Here is a 20,909-nt window from a genome sequence, read left to right on the forward strand (position 1 = left end):
TCCTCATTCTATCTTGGGCAACAAAAACTTCCTCACACACACACACACACACACACACACACACACACACACACACACACACATATATATATATATATATGGAACTTGAAAACCATTTCCAGAATTCTACCAAAAAAAGACCCCCATATCTAGAATTAAATTTTATTTCGATGGGTTGGTCTAGGCAGCCGGGGTGGTTTATATATAGTCTTTTTCCAACTCAAAAATCGACCTTTAGGGGTTGAAGCTGTCTACCGGCCAAAGGACTGGCTGGTTTGGCCGGCTGATTAGTTAACTCAGGATGCTGGACGGTCTGACCATGCACAGTTTGGGAAATCCGACTGCTGGCCCAGATGGCTGGTTCACTTGGCCCATTTTTTAAGTCAAGAATCTAATCACTGTTCATGTCCACTCGGGCTGTGTTTGGTAGCCAAGAGAAGAGAAGTAAAGAAAAGAAAAAACTAAATTTTTTGTACTTTTTTCTTAAGTTAAGAATTTTTCTTTGCACTTGATATGTCTTCACCCAAGGGAACATGAGAAAATATGAAAACATAATAAGACAAAAAATGAATGATTACACAATGATTTTCTTTATGTCTATCTCTCTCCTTAAATTCAAAATTTTTTGAATTTTTTCTTTTCTTTTCTTTTCTTCTCTTGGTTACTAAACATATACTCTTTTTATTTTCTCATAATTTCATTTTTTTTTTTCTTTTCTTTTCTTTTCTAGATTCTTTTTGCTTTTCTTCTCTTGGCTACCGAACATAGCATCGATGATATGGCCTATGTATGAGCCGTAAAATGTCCAAATCAGTTATTTTTAAAAAGTAACCAAGCCCTCTTTTGGTTTGACCTTCGACCCAGTCCCCAGCCAGAGGAAGCCAGTTCAATGTAAAACTGGCTGAGCCACCTGGTTTGGCCAATGCAGAGTCGGATAAAAAATCCCCAGGTTTTTTTTTTTTTTGGGGGGGGGGTGGTGGAGGCGTTGGGTGTGGTTGGGGTAGAAACTGATATACAAGCTTAAGAAGATCCAAAGGAAAAGAGGAATTCCAAAGACCCAGACGAGGGTAGTGAACTGTCCATTTAGAGGTGAATAGTTTTGGATGGATTTAGTTAGTTAAAGTTCTGATGAACCTCCAAGGAGATACAGTTTTGAAGTTGCATCTTAATAATATACATGTATGAACCAGAAAAATAAAAACAGTGAGTAGACCTTCATTTTGAGCTAGAACATGGTAATGTTCAGAAGATACTGATTTCCATGAACTTGGATTAATTATAGCAGAGTATCTATTAAAAACTCAATCTTTACCTAGTATTGAATTCAGAACTGACTTGCAACAGATACAAACAACCCATGTAATTTCAGTGTTAGAGAGAAGTATTTACTGCTTACCCAAAATTTATTTACACATGTTAATTAAGATCTTTCTCGTCTCTTCCATATGTTACAGAAATGATCTGTGCTTATCTGCACATTTTAGAGCTGAAATTAGTTAACAATGAAATTTTTATTCTTGGTTTCCCCTCTGCTTGAACATCTCATAATGTATCAAACATATATTAACATATCTGATCATCAGTCTTTCCAAAATTGTTCTGTTACCCATCCTTAAACTGATCATTAAAACTATAGGTATTCTACCAAATAGAACATAAAAGGGGAACAAAGGTAAAAAGGAAGAAGCAAAAAATACAAACTGGTCCCAAATATGTGGAAAAGAAACAACCTATGCCTGTTTTACTTACAGACGGCACCTTTGGCCTTTTGATGGTTACTGCATTATTTTACACTTCCAGTCATAAGAATTGGACTTTAAACATTAAAGTGAACAGAACAATTTGATTATTGTCTTTTCCCATTTCCCCCCTCAATTTCAATAACATCACTGAGCCTACATTCAACCTCTACATTTGCAGAACTCAGAGCTATGTCAAGCCACTGAATACATACCATCCAAAGAACTGTAAAGATATGGAACATCCACGTCAGGATCAGCCTGAGTTAATGAAGATATTTCGTAGACAACCTGTGAAAAAAAAAATTTAAATGACATTAAATAAAAAAAAAATTTAAATGACATTAATTGTTAAAAACACAAGAATGATCACTAAGAAGTATGAAAAAATTCTGATTAATTGGTAAAAATGTGGGTAAATAACAATAGGGTTACTAATTTAATCAGATTGTCTTCTAAACAGGGGAGTTTAACTTATATGTCATACTAAAGATATGGGATAGACTTTTCAACCTTAATGCACCAACCCCTATCAACCATTCAGATTTGAGTCTTATTCTTCCGTCGACAAATAATGAACGAATACTGACTAGGCTCACCAATCAGGTCAACTGAATAGATTCGCAGGCTCACAGCGTGAGTGGTGTTGGTGCAAGTCTGTAGTTTTGGTAGTAACAGTTCTAATTTCGGAGTTCCAATTTTTCAGAAGATACATGGAAAAAAATATATTAAATGCAAATCCAAATGATCAATTAGGCCTAAAGCTATTGTTCTCTTATAGCCTTCTAATCCCAAGTAATGTTAGCATCAACCTGAAATAAGAGATACTGGAAACCTTGAGCCTGGAAGCTCAATATGGTAATAGTAAATCATATTCTCCCTATGTCCCTCAATTACCATCCCCTTAGACAACTCCCAAAGGTTAAAGAGTAGTTGTAGCACTACATATTCCCTCATTTTCCAGCATTGCCTTTCCACTACTTATCTAACCTCTCTTCAAGCTATTCAATGAACTAATGTGCTAATTCATGCAAAATGTCAAGATAATAAACTTTAAAAAAACACATTACTTATTGGTGAGATGGACAATAGTTACAACAGCCAAAAATGGAAAAGAGGACTATATTAACAGAATGGAGGGAGTATATTAAAAACAAGCACAGAGATGTGGGTGCGACATCTAGCACAGCCTCATGATGACCTGCGGCTTCTTTTTTTTTTTTTTGATGGGTAATATTTCATTGAGTTAAAGAATAATGTACAACCAGAAAAACGAGGCAGAACTCAACAAAAGGGAATACAACCAACAAAGAGATACATTAGGTAATTTCATTGATCCTGGGATATATTGAGCTGGAATTTCCCATTATTGCAGCAAATGTCTATTGAAGGGATATCTCTACAGATTGTAATGTGGTTTCTAAACCCATGGCGTATCTCAAAAGGAGGTGATAGAGACATTCAGCATATCATGAATTGTCGTGACACATAAATTTTTATGAGGAAACTTTGATGGTATAAATTACCGGAAGGTAATGATTTTTTATAAATCAAAACTGCTAGCCTGATGTTAGCCATGGGAGAGTGCCTTGAAGCATCAATGATTTGTCAAGATTTTCTATTTAATTTTTCATGCTTAGTGCCATCCCATGTGGGGTTTCATATGAATGACTGAGAGAAAAAAAATAAGTGTCTTGTTTAATTCTTATAAGAAAATCAACTTTTCACCAAGGGAAAAGTCTAATATAAGTTAACTAGAGTAGCAAGGATCTTCGATAGAGGTAGTGATACTATTCCCACAACAATCTTTCCAAATTTCTAACCACCAAACAGTATTATATTTTTTATTTTCTGATATTCTTTTCCCAAACAAAACGCCACCATGTTTTTCAGTTTCTTAGGAATCTTAAATAACGATCAACTACGTCCCCTTCTATCTCTCCACAGACTGCCTCTCTGTTTCTCCTACTCTTACTCAGTAATGGATCTCAATAAAATATCTATCTGCTCCTCACTCCTCACCCTTACCCACAAATCAAAATCAGATGAACCTACGATTTTGACCTTGGCTATTTGTTTGCGACCAAGAACTTCAATGCATGCAATGTAATGACTTATAAGAGGGACTAGAAGTCTAAAGGGTCAAACTTATTTAGATTTTAGTTATTTCTTCTTTTTTTCTCTCCCCCCCAGAAATTGGGTCTCCGTGTGTGTGTGTGTGTGTGTGTGTGTGTATTGTATTGCATTCTTATTTCATTTCCATTGTCACATGCAATTCTGCATGTGATTATTTTTTCTAATTTTTTACAAAATATATTAATTTCGATTATAAAGTTTGTAACTTCTTTCATTGTTTCTCCCACTTTCTTTCCATCTCTGAAACAAAATTATAATAGGCCATTACAGGGATATTTTCTTTGAATCATCAAACTGTAATCATTCAATAACATATTAATACTCAGATTTTTTTTTTTTTTTTTTTTTTTTTTTTTTTTTTTTTTTTTTTTTGCTTTCATCATTTTAGAAAACAAGTGAAGCAACTTCTAATGAAATAGATGACCCAGTTCCATTTTATACCTAATATTCTTTAAAATAATGAAAATAACAGTAGCATGAAGTATTAGAGTATAAAATTGCGTAAAAGAAAAATTCAAGTAAATTCTTGTTTTTTAGTACCAATTTTATTGGGAAATTTTCGTTTTACATGGATTTTATGGTTTTACTTGGAAACAAGGGGAGCCAAACTAGAAATATTCTTTCCCTCTTTTCATTTATCATAAAATAGAAAGATCATATATACTTTCCCTCTTTTCATGTATCATAAAATAGAATGATAAAAGAATAATTTTATTTCATATCTGAAAATTCAACCAAATAAGGTTGTTAATATTTTTCAGGGATAGAAACCAGTTTTAGGTTCACGTATTATGAATTTATAATTAGCATGTGTTCCTTGGTAGTTTGATTAAGTTTGTCGTGAGACAGGAACATACAATATAGACAACAGTAGAAACAACATAGCCTCTAACAAGTTTGATCTAATAAATGGAGGGTGTAATGGCATAGATTTTAAATTCATCAGAGGTTCAGAGTTCTTCCATTTTTAAATGCAAGTTCTTATATGGAGATTCCAGTTTCTATAAGAACCACAAATATTTCCAGACCTTACTTTTTTAATAGTAACTCAGGGGGAGAAGCCAAGATTTAACATCCGGTATCATTGGTACAGTACAAAAACAAAGGCCAGAAGCCCTTCTATATAATCATGGTTCATCTTATTTTTCACCAAGACATGCAACTGAAGCCCTAAAACATTTTATAAGCACCATTATTCTTTTTGAAGAAAATATATACACATATTCATGGAACCTATTTCAAGGAACTTACCAGAAAAGAAATCAAGAATAGCCTGAACAAAAGAAAGACTCGTGCAAACCCAGAAGGGAATTGAATTACCTCTATCCATGAAGAATTGGTGTTGTTGCTTCATGGGAACAACTTCCTTCATCGGTCTTTTCATCTGTGTGAGTCTCATCTCCAACAGTGGAGCTCTGCGTTGATTCTCTTTGTTCATGATCAATAGGAAAGAAAAATGGATCGAAAACAATACCTCCACTTGAACCCTTATTCTTCAAGTTATCTTCAATACCACTGTAATCCAGATTTTGCAAAAGATCAGGCACAGGAGCGCCCCCATCCTCCGCTAGTTTACTACCCATTTCTAAGTCAATTTTCTCTTTTGAACTCATAATACCTCCGGCAATACTTGAACCCACAGACCTGCCTTCAATGTCCTCTTCCATCACCCAAGCTCGGAAATTATTCATTGAAGGTGGGATCCTCGAAAAAAAGAGTTCTCTAATGTTCCTTATCATTCCTTTATTGTATGGATTCTCCTTCTTATCATAGCGGTAGCGAAAGTTTTCATAAGTTGTCTGCAGAAAAGCAAGGATTAGGAGAATTGGGTAAACAGTATTTTAATCAAAGCTCAATGCAGATAGGCATCAAATTTCAACAGTGCCTCTATTCTGGAAATGAGCTTTCTCGTATAAGCATAAGTCTGCAGATATTTGAATATGAGCTTTCTCGTATAAGCATAAGCCTGCAGATATTTGAACATGCATACTAAGATGAGTAGTTAAGGACTTCTGGAACAAGAAACACTTTCTGCCTTGAACCATAAGCTGAATAGTGATAGTGCCAATTGGGAAAAAGAGAGTTTATTTCAAAATCAATTTTTACTTTTTGGCCTGCAATGATTAACCTACCCCCCTAAAAAAGAAAAAGGACTCCTTACCCTTTTTTGTTGGGTGGGGAAGTACTTTGATAGGATCCTAACACCTGGATGCATGTTAAAAAGGTGTGCTTCAGAGCAAGAGTCATCAGATTGTATCTGGGGTCCAATGACAGAGATGATCATTTCAAAGGTAGAGAATAAATTATGAAAATCCAAGAGCCAAAAGTCGAAGAAAGAAGAAATCTATCTGAAGTCACACTTTCTACAAGTTGCAACAGGCTTTCAAAGTTTCTGGCCAACGGAACCCAGGCAAGGAATGTTTAATGTCTGGAACTTTCTTCATTGGTTAAGGTTAAATAAACAGCATAGATGTCACCGCACCAAAGCGACCCAAGACATGGCCAGCAGCCTTGATTCCAAGTATGTCTTCCTATTCTCCCCTTCTTTCTGCTTTTTCAACTTGGGTCTAGTCCAGGCACCTTGACAATTAAGGAAAACAATCTCCTGAGGCATCCAGCTCACCTTGTTGTCTAAGAATGACCTAGGCAAGTCTTTGAGAACTATATAAGCGTCGTGTGGTTAAAAAAATTTTGTTTTCAGTTGGGTAGATCAGTAGTTGGCCAGTTGAAATTAATTTTGCATTTATTTTTTGGCAAAAACTCAAGCTGATACATAATAGAGCAAAACAGAGACGTCACAAAAAGATCATAATCAGAAAGCCAGAAGTTCTGGAACCACTCAGATAGTTCCCCTAAAACATAGAAACCACCGAACATAGTAGTGCCCTATTGGCTAACTTATGAGCAATTGGGATAGTGTGTCTTGGCACAAAAACATAAATCTGTTTACATCCAACTCAGAAAGCATGAGATTGATCCTCTACTAAGAACTACGAAGATCATCCAGTCAGCAATATGGCTTTGTATCACCAGCATGGCATCTGATTCCAACCTAAGAAATTACATTTATTAATGTAATTAGTTCTGCATTGCCATGACCTTTTTATAATTAATCGTATGTGGGCTTTTTTGCCTTGGGCTTATATGGATTTGGAGTTTTATGGGATTCTTAAAAATTAGTTCACATTTTAAGAATATAATAGGGAAAGAAAAAATTAATAAACATGAGGATCTCTATAACAATTTAAGCACAAAAGATGGGAAAAAGATATCTATAAATTTGCTAAAATAAGTCAAAGGAAGAGTAGAAATTTCAACCATATCAAATGCATCAAAGTGAAGATGATAATGTATCAATAAGTGATGAGGAGATTAACGAGGGATGGAAAACTATTTCTACAAACTACAAAATGAAAACAATACAAGTAATAGTGTCTTAGAAGGTTGTACTAACCATCAAGAAACCAAAAATATTAGATATATACATAAAATTAGGGTGTTTGAAGTAAAGGAAGCTTTAGAGAAGATGAAAATAGGTAAAGCAGTAGGTCTAGATGGTATTCAAGTAGAGGTGTGGAAGAGTTTGGGAATTAATGGAGTAACTTGGCTAACTAATTTGTTTCATAAGATTATTAGCGCAAGAAAAATACCAGATGAATGGAGGAGAAGCATTGTGGTTTTGATTTATATAAAAATAAAAGTAATATTAAAAGCTACAATAACTATAGAAGAATAAAACTTACGAGTGATAATCTGAAATTATGGGACAGAGTAATTGAAACTCACCTAAGACAAGAACCTAATATTTGATATAACCAATTTACTTTTATGCCCGGAAGATCAACCACGGAAGCTATTTATTTGTTTAGAAAACTAATTGAAATATTTAGAGAGTGTAAATATCTAAATGGTCTTTCTTGACTTAGAAAAAGCTTATGATAGAGCCCCTAGAGAGTTAATTTGACAAGTACTAAAGAAGAAAAGAATTTTGAGTAAATATATAGACATAGTTAACGATATTATAATGGTATAGTGCCTAGTATAACAACTGTTGGGAGGGCAGGGTAGTGAATTCCCAATCACATTTGGATTACATCAAGGATTAGCTCAAAGCCCATATTTGTTTGTGCTAATCATAGATGAACTGACTATAGATATTCAAGATCAAATCCCTTGGTGTATGCTCTTTGCAGATGATTTGTTTTGGTGAATGAAACAAAATAAATACAAAGTTCGAATTATGAAGATCAACCTTGGAATCAAAAGGTTTTAAGTTAAGTAGAACAAAAACAGAATATATGGTGTGTTAGTTTAGTACAATATAACTAAAGTGGGGTGGTGATACAAAGATACCGCCAAGTGAAAATTTTAGGTTAGTAACCTAGGTTCAATCATAAAATAAATAAATAAAAATAGATTTTGGAGTAGCTCCAATAAATTATGGTTGCGAGCTAATTGTTAGAGGTGGCACGGACATAGGCAATAGAGGTCTTTGAATGCTCCTATAGGGGGGTGATTTGATTCGGATTGGAGGTGCCAAAAGATTTAAGGGTAGGCCTAAAATTATTATAGGATAAGTGGTGACGAAAGAGATGTATCTCTTAGGACCAGTAACAGGTATGGTTTTGAATATTGCTTGGAGAAAAAAAATCCATATAGCCGACCACATTTAGTTGGGATAAGGCTGAGTTGAGTTAAGTTGAAGCTTTTAAAAGTGTTGTGTCAAATAAGATAGTTTATTATTTTTAGAAAGTATTTTCTATTTTACAATGAAGCAATTATTTAAAGGGTTACACTAATGCAGTAACACCCCCTAATTAGAGCTAGAGAGAGGCTGGCAGAAACTCAGGATCATCAGAACAGAGAATATTAAATAGTTTTAAGGGAAATTTTGTAACTTGAAACAGAGCAGTCAAAACAGCCCAGAGATCAAGTTGAGTTGCTCTGCTAGAGAATACGTCTACAAAATATCTGAGAAAACAGAGAATATATATGGTATGTGCAGACAATTCTTAGTGCTACTAGGGGAACAGAGTAGCAGTACTAGAACTCGAATGTAAGGTATATCTTACGTGGTTAGATCAGAAATTAAGAGAACTAACAACCAGAGACTTTTGTATCACATTTAAAGCAGATCTATATAGAATTCTGGAAGCCAAAAACACAAAAGGCTAGTTTGAACTTGATGGAAAACAGAGGTGCCACTGGTTTCAGAAAAGAGTAGAAAAATAACCTGAAAAATTGAACTGTAAAAATTAGAAACTAGAGGTAGAAAAAGGCAGGAATCCACCTACCCTCTGAAGGGAATACACCCTTCCACTAAGAAATCCACCTTAGCACTGCTGGAATCCAAACACACCATGAATCCACACAGGAAAATGTTGAACGAAACTGCAAATTTATTACTCGTTTATTCGTGGGTCAGCCCATAGGTCAGTAAAACCATATATAGAATCCATAAACTGAGTCTCCAACATTCCTAGACTGACTTGGAATCCAAACTACTACTCGGATAGCAAAAACAGACTAGAATTGGACACTCCTACTCAAACTACAACTCTAAAACCATAGCATAAACTCAAAAGTAAATCCCAACCAGATTTCCTGATAATTCTAGGACTCCAAATACGATCATAAGTAGACACTAGGACTATGATTCCAACTTAACTAATTAATAAAGTGAATATTGTATTCCTAACTCCAGCCTTAATGTAGGCCCCTTAGAGTTGCTTAGTACAATGGAAACCCCTTTAACAAAAGCTTAACATGTATAAAATTTAACCTAAAGCTTATCCATTGTAAAATAAGCCCATTTATATGATTGTCCAGGATCATATACTCCTAGCATGAATATCTCTATCAAATAATTGTCTTTTTCATCAAGGATTTGTGCAATTGCTGTATGGATCAATAGACTCTTCTCCAAAGGTAGACTCCTTCAAACCATTCGTGGTTTCTCCTTTACATTCTTTACAGCCTCCGTACCAGAAGCCACAACCATACCTTTCTCCACTCTTTTTACCATCAAATCACCAACACAACTTACTCCATGCACTTTTGCCATTCCACCCTTTTTTTCTATAGGTTTGGCCATTCGACCTTCATCTGTCATAAACTCAAATGTTTCAGGACTTATATTATCCAAAGGCTCCTCATTTTTATATACTTCAGAAACTTTCCTAAACATATGATGGTTTAGCAGGAGTAAGACTATGATAATTGGCATGTTCATTAATTTGTATTTAGACAATATGCCAAGTTGTCAACTCAATCCAGTTGTGCTAAGGGAAATTCAATTAGATTTGTATAGGCTTGTCCCTCAATCCAAACCAACAAATGAGGACTAATCCTAAAGTTGACTGTCAACATAGTCACAAGTATGAGTAGAATAAGAATGACCACAGTGAAATTTAAAGATAGGATTGAAGCATCTGAGTTGACTTGGTTTTGGGCACAAGTACTATGTCCATGCTCTTGAACTAATTAAAAAAAGTGCAGGATGATTTTATCACCAACTTAAGAGTTTTTTTTTGATAGATGAGTTTCTCAATGACTGACTAATTTAAATTGTCCCCAAAGTCCACAGTTTCCAGAACCACTGTATTTTACTTTTCTTTACTAGGTTATTGTTGTGTTTCAATACACAGTGTTGTGGCCCTCCCTTAACAACTTGTGCTTTTGGGATAAGCCGTAAGAAGTTGTGACATTGTATCAGAGCCAGGAGGTTGGGGTGGTGTCTGATCCATGGTAAGTGTGTGGGGTTTGTGGTATGTGTTGTTGTGACCTGTACGTGTTGTTACCCTTGCTGCCATGTGTAGATCTTGTTTGTGTGTGTGTTGGGGGGGGGGGGGGGTGCACATGCTGGGTAGTGTTGTGTGTTGATATACATTGTCGTGGCCCTTATTTAACAGCTCGATCTTTTGGGATAAGTGGTTGTAACAGTTATATTTTTAAATTTTCAGAACAAACTTCTGAAGTAAGAGGATTACCTGGTTTGTACAAATCAGATAGAAATGGAAAATTGTTAGCCCCCCAACAAACCAAACGGCAATAAAACAGTACACTATGAGAGTCACGCATGTGATTTCTCTTGACATGGTCTTCCACAGGGAGTTGTTGTGCCTCTCTCGAAGAATGTTTACCCAAGAAAATGTGAATACATATAGGCACAAGAAGGTTGATGAAGATATAAATAAGAAGAAGAAACGATAGTTGCGCTGCAAACAGGTCAACAGAGAGTTCTGTTAGTTTCCAGAAAAGACAAGCCGAAGAGCAATCTGCATAGGAATCCAAGGTTTGATTATTCATGAAGCATAATACGGATTTATATAGGAAGTTTCAAACATATTTTGAAAGTAAGGGGCAGAAATAGCTACTCAATAGTCCTACTTCAGGGATTCCCAAGGTCAAAACTGAAAACAAAAATTATCAAGGGGTTGTTTCCTGCACAGCCCATCTAGGAAGGCCTTCCTGGTTGACCCAAATTTCTGATACTTACAGCTCAGTTTGACCAGATTTTGTGGACAGTTAGACCTCAAGGTCCCTGCTCACATATCAAATTTGTGTCAAACGGAGTTTGCCGAGTGGAAAAATAGCGCTTTAAAAAATCAGGATTATGGGGGACTACACAGTAGTCAAAGTAGTGTAGGCATGCATGGACATACATTGGGATGCATGCTAATACACAGGAGAGTATTTGAATGAATTAAGCTTTGAAATTTGGCAGTTAGCCAATCAAGACAATGTCCTCTGTATCCAACGGCCAGAATAGCCACATCTGTCCATGTCCATGTGGCACAATGAGGAGCAGCACAGGAACCTCTTCCTAAGTGGGTCACACAAAGATCATTTAGCCATCATATCTAATTGATCAGTCGCACCATCCTCGTTTTTCTCCAGAAGAATATGCTTAATGGCACAAGAACAAAACAAATAAGATAAAATAAATTTCTCCGGAAGTCCTATTGGCCTTTTTTTAACTTCGGTTGTCTTCAACTCCTTGTAACTTATGATTCAATGGAAGATGTTACAGTAGGTAAAGGTGGTACACCATGCCTGCAGCCAAATCTAGGATAATTTTTTTTGAATGGATTATGTCTCAACCGAATCCCTTCTGTCCATTCATTTTGCACAACAATGCATAACGATTCATTCCAAATGCCATAAAACAAAATAGATTTATCTAGTTATCTAGTTTTCATGTAGCTTCCAAATGCTCTAAGAAATATAGGGAATCATGGGTGATATCATATTGAACATTTGAAGTCACTACTTATAGCCAGATCTCTACCATGCAATTGATGCACGTACTCACAAACTAGACTACCACTGCGAAGCAATTGGCTCTGACCTAGGAATTTCCTAGCCAAAGCCCAACCTTTGGCCACCATATCAGTTGTATATTTTTATATGCTAAAAAAATATGCAAAAATGTTCGAAAAGGATTTAGCTCATCAACTTTAGTCATCAGACTGGATTGACTTTTGGGTGGTTCAAAATTACTAACAGGAGACTGTAAATTCTTGAATTCTTAGCAGTCCTTGCAATGCAATATCAGTACATACAAATATCAAATGGCAGCGCAAACACTGTGTTTTCCTAACTAGTGTTTTAATACTCACACAATAGCATGCAGGATTAACTTACAAGTCCAATGCACTGACCCACCCACGGACAATGGTGATCAAACCTCTGAACACAGTTGTTACAGATTGAGCAATGAGAAGCTCGAGGTGGACGATAAAGCAAGCAAGTGTCACAGTACTTCACTTTTATCACATGACCATTGACGATTACATCTTTCGTTCTAGGCAATCTCATATGAGGGTTTCTCCCGTTGACCCATTCCATGGATGGGGGACAACCTTCAAATGCTTCATCTGGTTCAGGAGGTCTTGAACTCCTAGGGACTATACCTGGATCTCTACCAGATGTCAAGAAGAGAAACATCAAATCCTGCATTATTCACCAAAAAGCAAGATTTAATAAAGACTCCATAAACTAGACCCCATTGCTTACATGTAAAGAATTTGGTCTACCAGAAAGTCATTAAAGATAGGAAAAAGTAAAAACTGACCTACATATGCACTCACCCACAACATGCCAGCTAAAATTGAATTGCAATTGTAACATATTACTCGACAGATTTCTATTTTGATTAATTTATCATGAATATTATTATTATTATTATTATTATTATTATTATTATTATTATTGGTGTAGCTCAGTTGGTTAGAGCATGCTGTTAACCACAAGGTCGAAGGTCCAAGCCCTTCTTCTAGCAACAATAGAAAAACAGCTCACAATTAAGATGTCATGAGTTCAACTCTCCTTGGGTCGCTGCCCATTGAGCCATTAGTTGGGTCTGTTTCTGTCACCTATCTTTGGGTCAGTTTTTGGTTTTTGAATGGACGTCATTTAGGTTAAGTTTGAAAACTTATTCAGTGAACTTTCCAACATGACCAATCTCTTGTAAATCGGAGAATTTTTGGGAAAGTAATGGCCATGTTACAGGGGTAAAATGCTGTGACAAGAATCCTATTCTAGAAATAAATCAATAGAAAGTTCTAATTTAGTTTCTATATCTTTACATGGAGAACAATGTAGTGAGTTGACAAAATTGAAATTTGGGTTCTACATAGTAAGTTTTTGTTATGGATCACAAAGTTAGAAAATAGAGTAATAAAGTTTCTATTTTTGAGGCAATTCATCCTATATAAAATGTTTTTAAAAAGTTTTCTGCCCACATATATGGCCAGTGTCACTATTAACAATCCCATAACAGTACCTGATATCCTATTCTTTCCCTAATATCTTTTATTTCAGAATTCCTCTACTATTACATCTTCTTTTATTGACTTTGGAATTAAATATGAAGTTCAAACTCCAGTTATAGTTCTTGAATTTGAAAGCTGCATTATTTATAATGTCTTTATCCTCGCCATATCATTGTGCTCTAACCATTTGATTTTCCTGTTGCCGACTCCAAAATATTATTTTCAAAACCTGCCACAACTAATTGTTGGCCTATATTTTCTGGCTAGCTCAATAAACCTAGCCTATTGCTTCCAATTCTCACGATCTGTTTCCATTAATTTCAAATCTAAATATCAGCGTATGAAACTTGCTACCATTTTCATAGTTGTGTTTCTTAAGCAAATATATTCCTAATTTCTTGATACTGTCTCAGTTTGTTATAGTTCTATATCAACTCTGTTTAGTAAATTTTTTTTTATGGTTCTATGCAACTTTTAGGGTGAATAATTTAAACGGTTTCCAGGAATCATGCAGTAATATGTTCTTTATTCTTTTTCACCATTTCAGTTTCCAAATAAGTTTTCTGACATAAAAAGAACAGAGGAAATAAATATACTGTAGACTAATCTTCAATACCATTATTGCTGTTCAATTGATAGTCTGTATGCCAAAAGTCTTGTGAAAATTCGGATATCTCAACAACTCAAACTACCTTAATGATATTCTGCCATTTGAACTTAAAATGGCCTAATAAACTGCATCACTTGACCCTGCCTTTCTTCTTTTTTAATAGTGGCACTAGTTATCCAAGTAGCCATATTTTGAACATCTATGACATTGACATGCATTCCATTCTTTACTACCCTCAAAAAAGCTACTGTTCACATAATGTATACCTGATTATGCAGACTTGTGGACTACTTCCAATTCAAGAGGGGCAAAATCAATTGGATAAGATAAATCTATGAGAATGTACATCAATGGACAGTTGATTTTGAAGTATGAAGTTTTCACAGGGCACCACAATGAGAGATCAGGCTAAAACTATAATAAGCAGGTTAATGGTTATGAACAGCAACCATAACAGCAATAAAATAGGTAAGTTACTAACCAAAAAGGTCACAAGCAATCCGACGGCCAGCACTGGATACCAAAGCAGTCGATCAGAAAGTTCTTGAGCATTTTGGACCTTCGTAAACACTTTGATACAAAATGTTATTGCAGGAGCTCCTATTAGGAATGTTGATAAAAATAGTGATGCAACATCAGGGCCAAATATCATTCTCCCACCACAGAAAAATTTCTGAAAACACAAAAATGAGATTTTTTTTCATTAACACGCATAACAGCAGGGTAATGTACCATGTGGAACCAAAGAATAACAAACTATCAATGACTATTGTCGGCTAAAATTTTAACACCCAAAAGGTGTAAACCGTTTAAACATTTGAATTGTCCAATCAACAAAAGTAATACCTTCAAAATTTTCAAGTTCAAAAAAAATTTTAAACTCGTGACAAAATTTTAAACTTTTAATGCCTTCCTGCCAGAAAAGATGGTAAGCTTCCCAAACGAATGAAAATGAGTCATAACCCCTACCTTCCTCACACCCCTCTCCCCACAATGATGAAGATGAGGGAAGGAACTGAAAGGGGATACTTTTTCCATATGGGTAGCAGGCATCCAGCTGTGACTCAACTGGAAGCCTTTCAATTGTTGCAGTTTCTCTGATACGTAGCAATGTCTGCTGGCCCTAAAACTTTGGGACATAATATTCCCATGTCACTCACTATCTAGTCAGGCATTAACCTTCAAGTCGACCAATATTTTCATACAACCGCATAATACTTGGAAAAAATATTTTAAAAAATAAATTCTGGTTGAGGAACAGGGACCGTTCAAAATAAAAGGAGACAACCTTGTATCTGGTAGGCCATGTAGTCAAGATAATCCCCTAAATCCAACGTGAAGAGTTTTCAGATGACTCCCAACACATTTTACAGTCATAATTATCAAATCATCATTCATACACCCTCAGCCTACGCTAACTGAGATAGGAGCACAGACTCCAGATAAAACCTTCAAGCTCATAGTGAAAAAGAAAACTAATCGTTCCACCACATTTTCCCTTGTCCTTTTTCAGCTCTTTTCTTCTTCTTCCTTCCCTTCTTTCTGGTTTTTTTTTTTTTTTTTTTTGGGAGAAGAGAAGTGCTTTATTGGACATGGCCAAATTACCATACAAAAACATCACTTTGCAAGAACCCACATTCCAGCAGACCAAGGGACTCTCATAGCAAACCTCACATCATTCCTTTCTTTCCTTCTTTTGTTTTCTGTTCTCCCTGTACGACAAGTCATCCCTTATTTTTACACTAAAAACTAAAAGTCACAGTATAACATTTATGTTACCAGCTATCTATGGCATCTAAGATGCAAAGTAGAAATCTCTCAAGCCATTTAGTTCAAATACAATGATTCTATCTACAGGGTTGAAAAACAATGCAATGGGCTCATTTCTACAAGAAGACTTTCTAGCTTTTAAGTTACGGCTTGAGAAATTTAGATTTCTTTCACTCAGTATCGAACCCAAGACATTAGTAATGTCAACTCTCGGAGTAAGGAAGTATGTTCAAAATTAAACAAGGAAAAAATAAAATAAAATAAAATAGAAAGTCTAATTGGTTAATTTGTACATCCAACAAATTGATTGGAAAATCATCAAACAAGCACATGAAAATTGAGAATTAATCTATGAACATCATTCATAAAGGAAATAATTGAAAATAATTATTATGCCAAATTCTATGTCCTTATGGAAAAAGTACAGAAAATAAAATCTCGTGTCAAATAAGCTACTAACAATGATCAATACATAAGATCAAGATAATATGCATAAAGCCATAATCAATTCAGAGGCACAAGGTTCCCCTTGCATTGACATTCTGTTAAGAAAAGAAAAAAGAATAACCCAAATTCATGTCATGATCAAAGAAACGCATTTTAATCAATAAATCCCCACCCAAGATGAAATCTATTATTGAAGAAATGAAATAAAAATTGGAAGACCCACAATGCTCCATTTCCAAACCATCCACCCTACGACCCATACGATAAAATTCCAATTCATTTAAAGACAAAACAAGCAAAATTTCCGACAAAAAAAAATCAAAACCAGATGAATAGGGTAAGAAAAACTCACATTGCTTCCCTTCCATACATGATAGAGCCTTCTGGGTTTAGAAGGGGCCATTTCTTTAACAGAATCACCCCACTGCGGATTTGTATATGAACTCATCAGATTTTCTTTATCAACTTCTGCAGTTTACCGCCTTTCACAGAAGAGATTTCCTTCCTTTTCTTGTCTACCCATATGAGAAAAAAATCAAATCCTTTGTTATTTTCAACTTTTTTTTTTTTTTTTTTTTTTTTTTGTTGGGTTGTAATTTCTTAATAACAGGAAATGGTGGGAGGGATGAAGCAGGGGAAGGAGGTTCTGTCTCTCAATGTTGTCTCTTTGGATCAAAACCAGCTGCCCCTGCTCATCCTTCTCAAACGGATCAATCTCACCAGGAACGTCCCCTTCACGTCTTTCTCTCTCCTACCTTTTCTCTCTCTAATACAGCCAACCCAACAAAAATTCTTGCTCCCTCTTTTCTCTCTCTCTTAGAAACTACCTTCACCTGTCTATCCACTGTCCTCCCTCGTGTATTCTAACGAAATCCTCGCTGGATTTTTCAATTTCCCGCGACCTTTTAGCGGGAGAAAAACTTTTTTTTTTTTTTTTTTAATTCTTATTAATTTATTGATCATTCTCTTTTATTAGATTATTTGTTTGTATATCTGAGACGTCAAGGTATGAATTTTAAATTTTATCCCCACGAGGCCACGAACAACATCTCCACGAACAAGGCCTCAAATGTTTTAAAATCTCCAATCGTGTATGGTATCGGTTCATCCGAATCGTCCCAGGATTGACTAAAATTGTTCTTGAACCGATACGGAACAGCCTGATCGGCCTCATCAGGTGATTTTTCCCCTTTTCATACCGTTACATGGGATTGATCAGGTATTTAGAATGACCGATACAACCGATCCAAGATCAATGACTTTAAACCATGCAATGCCTTGGAAAACTGCTAGAGAAAAAAACTTATACGAAAAGGTTCTTTGAGCTGTCAAGGGAGTGTATGCTAGCATTAAAGTTGTCAATTGGTTTTTTTCACTCGAGGTGAATCCGAAGCAAAACCAAGAATGAAAGGTTCAGTTTCAGTTTGATTTGGTTTTGGTTATTTTAGTTTCCTTTAATGGTTTTGTTATCGATTTGATAGTGGGTTCACACCTGGCATGTACCTATGCCTAGACATAGCAGTCAGTGGGTGTGAGACGATAGCATTACCCCACATTGAAGACGTTCGCACATGCCCTCCCATTGGCTGCACCAACTAGTGTGTACCTGCATGAGAAGATAGCGTTCTCTTGCCGATTCATTATTGTAGAAAAAATCATGTTTTTTAGGTTACACCTTTTTTACGACTTTTCTTCTCACATGAAATAACCTCATCATTCTCTTACGTAATACTCATTGATTTATTCCTTTATCTCACTTACTCAGACAAACTTCTCCACCCCCCCCCCAACCTCCGTCACTTTTTTTTTTTAATAATAACCCTCTCCCAATACCAATTTAAATTGATTTATTTTTTATTAATTTTTTCATACAAAGGCTAAAGGTTTTTTGAATGGCTTAATTGGGAGAGCTTCCTAAATAGGTCCACTAAATTGCATGACATGAGGATTGATGCTGGAACTCCAACAGCAGAAAGATAGGGCAAGGACCACCCTTAGTGTCAAAATTCAGAATCAATTTTAATAATATTCCCTATCCATGAGAATTGACATTTCTCTTCTTCAAATATTTTTCAAAAAAAAATCTATTTCTTAGTGGATTTTAATGTTTTATTTTGTTACATATTATTTATATTTAATTAAAACTTGATATGTGAGCCAGCGACTTTACATATCCAGAAAATTATACCCTACAAACTGTATGAACATGCCATCTTACTCCTAAAAGGAATATTACATCACTTTTGTATTTTAATGAATTTTCAAGAAAAATCTTTAACTTGTAAGACACATTATGTAAGTTTTGACAAAAATGGATACAAATTCAACAGAGCACATGAGTCATGCATAATCTGCAGTCTTATTTGGGCTTTTCTTCTAGTCTATCATGGAGAGACACTTATTGGCGTGGTGATTGTCCTCATCAGATGTACAACATCTTCTTGTTATTCTCCCACCCCACCTCACCTCACCCCACCCCACCTCACCTCACCTCACCTCACCTCACCTAGGGTCGCTCTTCCTTGAATTGGGACATCAACCCTAGTGGCTTATGGGCCCTCGATAGGATCTTATCAAAAATTAAATTTAGCAACCGTATGACAAGTATATGAGCAAAACTTTTCAGAATGAACTGAATATACACGACATGGCACCATTTGGGGTCAAAATTTTATTGATAGGTAGATCATTTTCCTTTAAAATCATTAATTAGTTATCACAAATATATATATATATATATATATATATATATATATCCAAGATTCAACACTTTCCTCTCATCCCTCTCATCCTATTGAATATGTGGGTTTTTCTTCTCTCTCTTCTTTAAATATATTATTTCACTGTCCAATACTAGCTATCGACTTGACATATAAGATGCTTATATATATATATATATACTAGTAAAAATTACACGTGCAAATGCACATGTAACCATATGTTGAGGGTGAGAAGATTTGAAAGTGAGATAGAGTTTGAGAGAGAGAGAGAGGTGCTCAGCTCAAAATAATAATATAATAAATGTTATCCTCAATTCATCTATCAATAATGCATTTTTTTTCACTTTTTTTTTTTCTTGATTAAAGAAAAATTACTTTCTTGAATCACAAATAAGTCAAATAAAAGTTGAAACTGAACATAATATACACATAGGATAGCAGGACCGAAAAAATATTAGCCATCAAAAGAGAACAAATCATCCAAATTTCAAGAAAAACTTCTCTAAATTTTGCTCAGGAGGATTATCTCCATGTCTTTTTTTTGTTTTTTTGTAAGGCTTATTGTCTCCATGTCAACAATAAATAATAAATGAATTTCAGGTATAGATGATCCTCTAAATTTTAACATCAAGCTCAAATGTTTATAAGAAAGTAATAACTAAGAAAGTAATAACGTAAAACAGAGCATGAGTTGCATTCTCTAAAACATAACTTATTTATAATGAAAACTTGTAATTTTCAGTTTAGTATATAGAGGCATATACTTTCTTATGTTTATAAAAATACAAACATCCTTTGACAAACTAAGTAGGGAGCGAAGAGAATTGAAAAATAATAATAATAAATTAAAATATCAAGAGATTTCAATTAAACAATTGTTGTTTATATTAGAATATTTTAATCTATGGTGCTGAAAAGGTAGGGAGTGAAATCGGAGGTTAACCCCAACCGGGAAAGATCAAAGAGAGAGCACTGGACCAGGGGTGGTGGTGATCCTTCTCTACAAGGGATGGTTGCAATTGAGGTCATGGAGAGAAAGAGAGAGAGAGAGAGAGAGAGAGAGAGGAACCTGTCTAAGTTGTAAAAACGAAGTCGATTCACTTTTCAATAGTCTGCCTTTCTAAGTTGCAGAAAGAATCTACAATTGGTTTAAATGATTATGTTTAGTTTATAAAATAAAGAAAGAAACATAATGGCAAAGTTCATCAATCATTTACCTTATGAAAAAGAAAAACTATGAATAAAAACACCAACCTCAGTCTCCTTCAATAATCACTATCAAAATCCATCTCCATAATATTCTATGCTTCTTAGCTTTTTTCATTTTTTTTTTAAAATATTTTTTAATGAGAAAACAACAAGAACAATGGAGGAAAAACAAGGAAATCTACATGAACATGATGAAGAAACACCTAAATTAAAGCAGGTCAGTTATATATCCAAGCAGATTAATACTCTTTTGCTTGATCCACAATCTTTGAATCAACTTCGTCTACTCTGGAGTCTCCATTCCTTGGATTGATTGATGGTTTGATTGATATTGGTATTATAAAAAAATTGAGAATTTACAAAATAATCCAACTTCAAACTGCAAAAAACCCAAAACAGAGATAGAGAGAAGAAATGGGAAGAGTGCAAGGACAGATTCTAAGATCTTGATACAAATCATGCTTTTTAGTTGCCCGTCCAACAACATCTCCTTATAATGGCA

General features: G+C 35.0%; 2 protein-coding genes across 4 annotated transcripts in view; both read right to left on the reverse strand.

Moving 5' to 3' along the window:
- Positions 1-1,694: 1,694 nt before the first annotated feature.
- LOC122084546 (probable protein S-acyltransferase 4) lies at positions 1,695-17,331 on the reverse strand. 2 transcript variants are annotated; one of them, XM_042652858.1, is made up of 6 exons: positions 16,831-17,321; positions 14,743-14,934; positions 12,522-12,830; positions 10,865-11,092; positions 5,196-5,674; positions 1,695-2,030 (listed from the first exon to the last, which is right to left on the reverse strand). In XM_042652858.1, exons 1-5 carry the CDS (start codon positions 16,924-16,926, stop codon positions 5,198-5,200), a joined length of 1,302 nt encoding a protein of 433 aa, XP_042508792.1. In that variant the 5' UTR covers positions 16,927-17,321; the 3' UTR covers positions 1,695-2,030; positions 5,196-5,197. The 2 variants fall into 2 exon arrangements, with proteins under 2 accessions (XP_042508792.1, XP_042508793.1); XM_042652859.1 differs by lacking the exon at positions 10,865-11,092 and having other exon boundaries at positions 16,831-17,331.
- A 2,905-nt stretch (positions 17,332-20,236) lies between these two features.
- The window catches only part of LOC122083781 (lateral signaling target protein 2 homolog), a 19,726-nt gene continuing 19,053 nt past the window's right edge, over positions 20,237-20,909 (reverse strand). Inside the window, exon 2 of one of the 2 annotated variants that reach the window (XM_042651673.1) lies at positions 20,237-20,252. The gene's annotated coding sequence lies outside the window, so the exon portion shown is untranslated. Of the gene's footprint in view, positions 20,257-20,909 lie in introns of both variants that reach the window. The other variant, XM_042651672.1, reaches the window with a different exon arrangement.

This window comes from Macadamia integrifolia, chromosome 7 (assembly GCF_013358625.1).
Source record: "Macadamia integrifolia cultivar HAES 741 chromosome 7, SCU_Mint_v3, whole genome shotgun sequence".
NCBI lineage: Eukaryota > Viridiplantae > Streptophyta > Magnoliopsida > Proteales > Proteaceae > Macadamia > Macadamia integrifolia.

Excerpts from the sequence above, each read along its gene's own strand:
- LOC122084546 (XM_042652858.1), bottom strand. The coding sequence starts at position 16,926 with ATGAGTTCATATACAAATCCGCAGTGGGGTGATTCTGTTAAAGAAATG. Across the intron at positions 12,831-14,742 it reads GATTGCTTGTGACCTTTTTG|GATTTGATGTTTCTCTTCTT; the intron begins GTTAGTAACTTA and ends TGAATAATGCAG. Across the intron at positions 11,093-12,521 it reads TGGGTCAGTGCATTGGACTT|CGCAACTATCGTTTCTTCTT; the intron begins GTAAGTTAATCC and ends ACCTGTTTGCAG.